The sequence below is a fragment of the Polistes canadensis genome, unplaced genomic scaffold (genome assembly GCF_001313835.1).
Source record: "Polistes canadensis isolate GaletaPanama2010 unplaced genomic scaffold, ASM131383v1 scaffold_143, whole genome shotgun sequence".
Lineage (NCBI taxonomy): Eukaryota > Metazoa > Arthropoda > Insecta > Hymenoptera > Vespidae > Polistes > Polistes canadensis.
In genome coordinates, this window is record NW_014569690.1 from 333,908 (window position 1) to 344,160 (window position 10,253).

At 32.4% G+C, this 10,253-nt stretch overlaps 1 protein-coding gene across 2 annotated transcripts; it reads left to right on the forward strand.

Annotated features, from left to right (window-relative positions):
• Positions 1–940: 940 nt before the first annotated feature.
• LOC106788526 (protein SCAI) lies at positions 941–8,233 on the forward strand. Of its 2 annotated transcripts, none has more exons than XM_014751860.1 (4): positions 941–1,285; positions 2,799–3,646; positions 6,151–6,561; positions 7,824–8,233. In XM_014751860.1, the coding sequence occupies exons 1-4, from the start codon at positions 1,092–1,094 to the stop codon at positions 8,066–8,068; spliced, it is 1,698 nt and encodes a 565-aa protein (XP_014607346.1). In that variant the 5' UTR covers positions 941–1,091; the 3' UTR covers positions 8,069–8,233. The 2 variants fall into 2 exon arrangements, with proteins under 2 accessions (XP_014607346.1, XP_014607345.1); XM_014751859.1 differs by having other exon boundaries at positions 945–1,285; positions 6,148–6,561.
• The last annotated feature ends 2,020 nt before the right edge of the window (positions 8,234–10,253 follow it).

A 10,253-nucleotide genomic window follows, 5' to 3' on the forward strand; every position in this document is an offset into this window, starting at 1 on the left:
CAGGATTTACGATTAAGTTGAATTGTGTACAAAATTATTATTACCAACACCTTTAATATTTAAATGGTAATTTCATTTGTTGTAGCTTATGGTTTTAAAAAAAAATTAATGTTTCACACAATGATGGGGTTAATCGTTTATAAGTTCTGCTGTCAACGCGAAAACACTTTTTTTCTGTGGGGTCACCGGAAATGACGTCGCAATGGCTGAGTTTAAAATATTTTTCAACGAAAATTTCAGAAAATGTTCTTTAAATATGTATCTTAAATGCTATAAAAAGTTTGAATAAAAATTCCATTTTTTATATAGAAAAAAAAAATTGTTGAAAATATGCTATCTATTCCCGGTGTAAACCCATGTAACCCCTTAATATACAGAAACTAATTACTTTATAATGTTTTTTACTTTTAATTACATATAAAAATTATTGATATACCCTATCGAAAAATTAAACCCTCGAGTACAAAAAAAAAAAAAGATAAATATTATTATAATCAATTTGAAAATATAATAACGATATCTAAAACAATCCTTGAGAAAATAATTGTATAAACATTTCTTTATACAATAAAATAAAAAAGTATAATCCGTATAATCTAATAACAATCACAATCATTAATCCAACTAAAAAATAATCCAAATCCATTTGAAACGAAATCAATCGAATTGTAACATTCCAAAAATAAAACCACCAACAGTCGGATAATGATCAGTTAAAGGATTGTTTTTTTTTATCAATAGAGTCAAGTATAATACTAAAATTATTCAAGAGTACAGTATATTTAAAGGGGTTGTCATAGATGGCATCGTAGTTTCTGGATAAAGGTTGTGTATGTGGCAGTATGATAGCGTGACGATGATCTTGGGGGTGTGTGGGTGGTAGTGTTGGGGTTCGTGTGACTCGTCAGATGCGCCCTCTGATGCAGGGTGGTCATAGGTATTGATTGGTCGGAGGTTTGTAGTAGTCGTCGTGCAAAAGGGTGGCGGAATCGGCAGGCGCCATCACGCGGGTCACCGCGACCGTGGCAAAAAGAAAGGGCTGTTACTTTCTTTGTCCAGCCAGTTACCGTGATCTCACCAATACCGAAAAGATGGTAATGATGGCTGGTATGGACGACCACGAGCGCAAAGTCGTCTTAGAATTTTGTCATTTGCTTGAAAAAAGTAAGCAATTATTCAACGGGCTAAGGGATTTGCCACAATACGGACATAAGCAATGGCAGGGCTACTTTGGTCGCACCTTTGACATCTATACGAAGCTATGGAAATTCCAGCAACAACACAGGTTTAATACAAAATTATTCTATTATTTATTTATTTATTTAATCTAATTTCATTTATATTCATTTATATATAATTTGATATTATTCACATCGTTCGTTTAAATAATAATATAAACATAAAAAAAAAAAGCGATACTTTTCTGCATTCGATCGATTATATCTCTGCACCACGAGGTACTTTTTTCTCTTTTTTTTTTCTTTGCGCGTGTGTGTGTGTGTGTCTATTCTTTTTTTTCTATCCCTTCATCTTTTTAATCGTTTCTCAACATCCTACGCAAGTTACTTCGGTTAGAGAGATAGTTGTTTCTTAGAATTGAAACGTGTTGCTTACGTATCTATCAAAGTAACCTTTCCTTTTCATTAATCAATCCAATAGTGTCTTAAAGTGTATCCTATATTAACTGATATATAGTTATACAAGCTGCCACGTGATCGATCTTTCATCGATGCCTTCTTCTTCTTCTTTTCTTTATTAAAATAACATTTTTCATTCGAGGATGAAATAATTATCAAAGAGTACATAGATTGTAACACGGTTTAAATTAATCATTTTTAATTATCATTGATAATCATAAAATGTGATATTGTGTGAGAGAATAAATGGGGAAAGAAAATAAAACTAAAATAAAACTAAAATAAAACTAAAATATGCCATGTGAATAAAGTTACTCGTGGATCAACATTGGCAGCTGTTTTTTTTTTTTATTACCCCCCCCCCCACCCTTGCGGAAGAAACATTTCTATAATTTATATTTTTTTCTTTTTTTTTTTATATATTTTATATATTAATTATTTTTTTTTTCTTTTGTTGTTTCTTTTTTTTCGCTCCATCCCCTTCTTTTTTTTCGCGTTTTGTCAAAACGTGCTGGTGCATGATATTTTCGCGAATACAGTACACACGGTCGATCGGTTACCTTTGATATTTTCTAATATTATATTCTGACAATCGAAAATACACTCGGGAAGATCGTGTTGCGATCGATAATAAACAGAAAAAAAATATAGAATTAGATAGAATGAGATAGAATGAGACGCGTGTGGTTTAAAATAGGAATAATTTCTCTTATCATTTTCACGAAACATTCTGATCTGTGAATAAAAAAAAAACAACAAAAAAAAGATAGAAAAAGAGAACAAAAAAATGAGGATACGCGAGAGATAAAAGAAAAGTTAGATGGTGTGGAAATGATAAAAAAAAAATATATATATATATACCACTAACCCTCCTAGAACACGATTCCCGTAAATTGCGAAAAACATTTGTGCAACACACTTTGTACATTTTTTTGTTTTACAGCACTTGAAAATAACATAATATTTTCAACAAAAAAAAATTCAAATGACCTTAAAACCTTAAAATAATAACGCTTGTATGGTCTCAGACAAAAAAATCATTTTCTAGTAACCTATCAACTGTGTTATAGGGAAATGGGGAGGTTACCTGTATATAAAAGTAAAAAGAAAAAATAAAAATTGAGCATTAATTAATATTTGAAATATGATTATATGTTTTAGGACGATACTGGACACGAAATACGGACTGAAGAGATGGCAAATCGGGGAGATCGCAAGCAAGATCGGTCAGCTCTATTACCATTATTATTTGCGTACCAGCGAAACGAGTTATTTGCACGAGGCCTATTCGTTTTACGCGGCGATAAGGGGTCGCGCATATTACAGTCGTGCCGCGAAAGAGGACAGAAGCGATTTGATGGTTAAAAAGCTTAGATATTACGCACGTTTCATCGTCGTTTGTCTATTATTAAATCGTATGAAACTGGTAAGGGAATTGGTTCAAGAATTGGACGCCCAAATAGCCGATTACACGAGCACCTATGAACCGGACGATCAACTAGAATGGAATCTGGTCTTAGACGAGATAAAAGCATTCGTTAAAGCTGAGTCTGCTGTAGTACTACATTCGGAATCAGATCCGGTTGTCCTGAGTCATAGGCTTAGGCCACAGACCTCGCCACCTGTCGAACGTTCGCCACCCATGTGCCTATCCTTACAGGAGATCCTCATTGTCGGTAATTGCGCCGACCAGGTGAAGTTCAGTGAATTATCAATGGACATGTTCAGGATGTTGCAGACCCTTGAAAGAGAACCGAGGGACGATCCTAATCATCTTCACGATGCTTCGCCAGCCGGTAGGATGCCTTTCAGACCGGGACCTTATCCCGGTGCGGAAAACGACGCACCTAGGCGCGACAATCCGCACAAGTACCTGCTTTACAAGCCGACCTATAGCCAGGTACAGGTGTTCCTAGCAAGTGGTTTCAAGGAATTACCCGCTAATGGTGCTTTATTGCTCTATCTATCGGCCGACGGCTGCTTTTCTACCGTCAAACATCCCGAAGAAAGTGAGTCTTTAATTTTGTCATTTATCTTTTTCCCCATACTCTGTTCTCCCCCATTATCCCTTTTTTTCTATCTTCCTGATCCCTCATCCCCTTTAGCCACACGTTTTTAGCTACGACACAACCAACCACGTGTCCGTTTAAAACGCGTCAATCGGATCTTACTCCTTTTTCCTAGTCATCCCAAATAGGGCTTCTTCCCAACGATTAACTTTAGAACGTTGGCGCCATTTGGCCAACCCCCATCGACAATGAAAGAATCAGAGAGAGAGAGAGAGAGAAGAAATGATAAAATCGAGCCAAGTCGTTTTAACTCTATCCAACATTGCTCTATAAATGTATGAAACACACACACACATACACTTTGAAAAGTAACTTATCGTGTTCTTAATAACCAGCCAATTTTCTAAAGTCCCTGCCAAACACCAACCTCGTACCCTAACCCTTTTTCTGTTAGTACACGAGGTAACTCATTATACTGTCGTTTCTCGATCCCACTGATGAGCGGGGTACCACGATAGTACTCTCTGCCTTTTTAATTAGCGTATATTCGTCGCGAAAGTATCATACAGATCGGAAGAAGACATCTCAAGGACTCTGCTGCCTCCTCTTCGTGCGAGAGAGAGAAAGAGAGAGAGAGAGAGAGATGCAATGCATGCTGCACGTGCGACCGTGACCTCTTATCGTGCCGTCTGCTGGATTAACGAAATAACAAATCCAGGTCATTTAGATGGTTTCCTAATAAGAACTGACCTCGTGCATCGAAAGATACACGATTACTTGTTCTTTTTTTGTTGTTGTTGTTATTCTCTCTCTTTTATTTTATTTTTGTAACCATTATATTCCACACGTTATATTCGAATAAATATCCATCACTTCTTTTTTTCTCTCTCTCTCAAATATATTTCTCTAACTATTTTCTTATCTTTTATTTCTTTTTGTTCTTTTTGTTGTTGTTGTATTGTGTTGTGTTATTCTTTTATTCGTATATATCAAATATAAAATGCTCTTAAAGGGGGTTGGGAATGAGAAAGGAGGTTAGGGTTATCTCGCAACACTAAAGGTGTTGACTTTTGGTTTAGAAGAAATAGAAAAGAAGCTCACCCCGTTGGTGAAAAATGAAAAAGGAAAAAAAAACTGTCTTCGAATAAACGTATATACTAGTCTTTGATACGAGAGGAAAATACGACTGGGCTTTAACTAAAGCAGTGCTTATAGTTGGAACGGGAAAATGGGGAAAAAAAAAGAGAAAAAAGAGAAAAAAGAGAAAATGAAGTTCTCTGAGCGAAAGTAGAATAAGGTATTTGTGTCAGGGTCATACGGCGATGAAGATTTCAACGTATTGATAATAGTGAAATTCGTGGGTTAGGAGCCAATCGATATCGAAGTATTCGGGAATTCCCCTTTTTTTATTGGTATTCCATTTCGGCTTCCTGCTTATTAATAAATTAACATTTTTCATCTTAATCCGATTTGAAGAAAAGAAACAACTCGAAAGTTAATTTGATTCGAGTAAAGGGGTATCATTTTTTTAGAAGGATGATAGGATTTAAAAGTATCCCCTATATCTTTTTCATGCACATTTAGTTCCATATTGAAATATTGCAACAAACTGCGTGCGCATAACGCATGCTGGAATTTATTTGAATCTTAACCTATAATTACAAATTTAATATTTAAACTATTATTATTTTGTTTTTGTATAAATAGTAGAGATAAGACAGGAAATTTGGACAAAGTCAAACAAATCAGAACGTCATGTTTCGATCTTGTTCTTGTGTTTTTTCAACAATTATAAAATATATTACAATATAACCTCAAAAATATATAGCTCATCTAAACACTAAGTAAATAGATATTTAAGATTTTATATCTTGATGATCAATGTTCAGAGTCCTCTATTTATTAATGAGACATACCCCTTATTCAATTTTAATCATAATTTTCTTATATGTTTTTACATTATGCAAGATACCTTTATTAAAATTTAACGAACGGGCCACGTAAATTAATATTTTTGCTTAAATTTTGTACACTTTTCACTCACCGTTAATTTTTCATTTTATCCACATTGTATTATTTTCTTCTTGACACTATAAATTATTGTGTTATCTTCCTATTTGATTAGGAAATCAATTATTTCTATTGTTCGAAACAATGTTGATTTGATAAAACCTTAATGCATATTTATTTAATTCTCCTAAATATGCCCAGACCTGTCCATTAAATGTTAATAAAAAAATATAACAATATTGTATCTCATTTAAAAACAAAATGTCATACATAAAATATCTATGCAGTAGGGGGGCCGAAATTCTATGGCACAAAGAGATATATCTATGATTTTAGGATAAAAGGGGGTTGAGGAGAGGTTTAAAAGAAGACATGGATGAGAAAGTTGATGATTTCTTAGAAGAAATATCATCATTTAGGATCATTGATCGATATAGGTAGGCGGGAAATTGGAATGGCACGATGTTGATCAAAATTACAATCTGTTACAGTGGGGTACGACCTAGGTGGCGTGTCAACGTGCAGCAAACGGGAAGTCGAACATGGAAAAAGGCCGACGGGTGGTAAAGAACCGCACTGCCTTTATCCAGGTGACCTCTACCCGTTCACCAGGAAGCCGCTATTCGTCGTAGTAGATTCGGACAACAGCTTTGTGTTCCAACAGATACCACGTTATTTTGGGCAACCTTTGATGGTCCTTATGTCGCCCCAGGACACGCCGTCGACTTTGCGCGACGTACGGCACAGCGGTAGCCTGTTCACCCTATTTCTTCATGCCCCTCTTGCCGCCTTTTGCCTTATATGCAACGTCGGGAGCCTCGATATGTATCATTGGGAGCGTTGCCAGCGTTACATCGAGCGATTCCTCAACGAGGCCAGCTTGCTCGTAACGAACTCCCGATGTGGTATGGTATTATTCATCTTCGACAAACTATTCTTCATTCTTTTTTATTTTCTTGTATCTATATCCATTGTTTTTAGGTACATTTGTTTTGTCTTGTCTTGTCTTCTCTTGTTTTGTCTTGTTTGTTTTATTCTTTTCTTTTTAATTGCATTTTACGATCGAGATATATATAAAAGGAATCTAGGGAGACTGGACAGGGTGTTGGCTTAGATCCAGTCATATTTATCCAAGTCAAACAATATTTACACATTATTACTATTATATGATCATTGTTCTTGTTATTGTTTTATTCTATGAATTTAATTGTAATTTTTAGAATGTTTAGATGTAATTTATTTATCTAAATCAAATAATATTTATACATTATTACTATTTTATGATCATTGTTTTTGTTATTATTTTATAATATGAATTTATTGGTGATTTATGTTTAGAAATATTTAGTTATCTAAATCAAATAATACTTACATACCATTACTATTTAATTGTYWWCAKAWATWTTAYTYTKKTTTTATTATTATAATATGAAATGGTTTCATAATTATGTTCAGAAATATCTACTTATCCAAATGAAACAATACTTATACACCATTATTATTTGATTGTCATTAGATATTACTATATATATGTTATACTTACATTACTATTTTATATACTTCCATTATATACTCTTATATACTATATACTTCTTACATTAATATTATYCTTGTTATATTATTATAATATGAAATGATTTCATAATTATGCTCAGAATTATCTACTTATCCAAATCAAACAATACTTATACACCATTATTATTTGATTGCCATTAGATATTACTATTATTCTTGTTATATTATTTTAATATGAAATGATTTCATAATTATGTTCAGAATTATCTACTTAACCAAATCAAACAATACTTACATACCATTACTATTTAATTGTGATCAGATATTTTACTTTCTTTTTATTATTATAATATGAAATGATTTCATAATTATGTTCAGAATTATCTACTTAACCAAATCAAACAATACTTACATACCATTACTATTTAATTGTCATCAGATATTTTACTTTCTTATTATTAATATAATATGAAATGATTTCATAATTATGTTAAGAATTATCTATTTATCCAAATCAAACAATTCTTACACACCATTACTATTTGATTGCCATTATACATTACTATTTCATATACTTCTTACATTACTAATATCCTTGTTATTATTATTATTACAATATAAAATAATTAAATAATTCTATGTTTAAATCTAGAAACCAGCGTGCTGCAGTTCTTCGGTGACGATTTCCTGCGGTTACTTCTGGTACGTTACGTTTTCTGTGACGTTGTACTTTATCTTCATCGTTCGTTCAGAGGACGCCAACAAAGACCTCGCTGTTATCCGGCATTACCTGACGCCGAAATTCTTGAAAATCGTACTCTACGTCATCTTGTATTCGAGCTGGCCACTTGCCTAGATGCTCGCGAACATTTTCCTGACGGCCACGAACTCGCCTGACCCAGGCATTTTTCTTGCTCGCAGCCGGCCGACGACACCTCGTCGTTCTTACAGTCATCTTACCAATGCGATTACGATTACGATTACGATTACAATGACTGTAATTACAATTACAACAATAAAATCGTTACATTGAGACCTCATTAAACCGCGTCTTGCCAGTAATCGTGTATTACGCATTACGTATTCCACATTACTAAGCCTTCAAAACAACATTTTTCCTTTTTTCATATAATTCAATAATTCTGCTGCACTAATCGATTGACCTAACATTTTCAAATATCTTCAAATTTAATTGTAAAACCTCATTAAGTATAATCGTAACTTTTTTTATATTTATACAAATGTTTTTCACAAACATAAATTGTTAACCATCATTGAAGGACAATATTTTTTTTGTTTTGACCACTTAAATAACAAATAATTTAATTAAATTAAATTAAATTATTATTATTAACATAATTTTATTTTTCCTCTTTTTTATTAATTATTATTATTATTATTATTAATTTAATTTTTTTAATTTTTTCCCCATTTATATTGTAAAAGAAATTTTTGAATATCATAGCACATTATTTCATCGCATTTATTCACATTTTGTTTTATGAATTTAATCGATTTGTGCAGTGAACGACCATGGCTTTTTTTTTTTTGTTTCTTTTTCTTTTTGTATTATTACGTAGACGAATTCAATCGATTCATAGTTGCTGTTAGTTTTCGTATTAAAAATAACGGAGAGATTATTCTTGAACACTTGAGTCAAATCGTCGGAACTTCGACTAACAACTCTAAGAATATACGAGATGTTCCGTATTATCATACTGGTGTTACAAAACTAACTGGAAAATAATTCTACGTGAAAAAAAAAAAAAAGAAACTATCGAATACAATTCGTTCCGTATAAAACTTTGTTCGTTGGGTGAGTAGAGCAGAGGGGGTGGGGTGGGTTTGAAGAACAATAAGTTTAAAAATTGTTGTCGTCTAATTGTACGCCGTGAAACTCTCAACTTTTCGTTTGCAATTCTAAAAACTAAAAGAAAAAAAGAACAAATTTGTTCGATAATTACAAGTATACCTATACATGTATATATTTTTCGGCATGTAGAAAAAAATGTGACTCGCGTTACGATATATAATTTCATTAGAAATGAATAATATTAAAAAAAAATGTTTTAAACGTATATGATTTTTTTTAATACGATATAAAAGAATATTTAAATGAAATATTAAAATGTGAATAATTCAAAGTTGCGTATTGAATTTCGGAAACGTAGGAAATTATTTCTTCCACGAATTTCACATATATTCGTTTGTTAAAATATTGAATTTGTTTTTCCCTTGGCGTAAAATGAGAAGAAATGAAAAAAAAGAATAGTTTTGATTTTTAGTTTATAATAGAAAAAAAAAAGAAAAATTGTGTTCTCCGAGGAAGCGCGCACGCGAATAGCCAAACATCTGCGAGTGCGTATCCAACTGTGGTTATTTATATACAAAAAGTGGAACAAGCTACGAAGATACTACACATTTATTGACTCGAACTAAAACCGATCTCTTCTCTCGAGTATTATTACTCTGTGTTCCTGTACGAAATATTTATTCGTTAAATCGTAACACGAATCCCATTCGCGTTTTGTTTTGTTTTTTTGTTTTTAAACTTTGATTGTTGATTAATCGTATAATATTTACGTACGTATTAAAAATAATCATATCGTGTATAAGTAATAGATATATATATATATGGGAATTAATTTTTCTAAAGTGTGACAATAAAAAATACGAGACAACAGAATACAAATGAATATATGAAAGGAACGACAACGATGCCATTCCCAGATGTTAGCCATTACTAATGACTATTTTTAGTTTTCCTATATAGAAAGCATTAATAGCATCTACTCGGTATGACAACTTTGTTTGTTCCAATTAGAATTCCAATCGTTGCAAAAGTCAATGGATTAAAATTGACACGAATGAAGTTGGATCGTTTGGATTTCAAAGAATACAAAACAACAACTACTACAAAGAGATCATCAATCGAATGAACAATCGATTTATATTTTCAATAGAGTTATTGTTAAATAGTTGAAACACAGTTAATCCCAACTCATAATGGTTAGACATTCAATGTCGCGTTCGAATAAAATATTACTACTTATTTAACGTTTTTTTCAAATTTACGCGGGAA

Bases quoted from the DNA above. Each gene is read 5' to 3' on its own strand.
- LOC106788526 (XM_014751859.1), top strand. From the start codon at position 1,092: ATGGTAATGATGGCTGGTATGGACGACCACGAGCGCAAAGTCGTCTTA. The intron at 1,286-2,798 runs GTTTAATACAAA...TATATGTTTTAG, and splicing joins AAATTCCAGCAACAACACAG to GACGATACTGGACACGAAAT. The intron at 6,562-7,823 runs GTATGGTATTAT...GTTTAAATCTAG, and splicing joins CGTAACGAACTCCCGATGTG to AAACCAGCGTGCTGCAGTTC.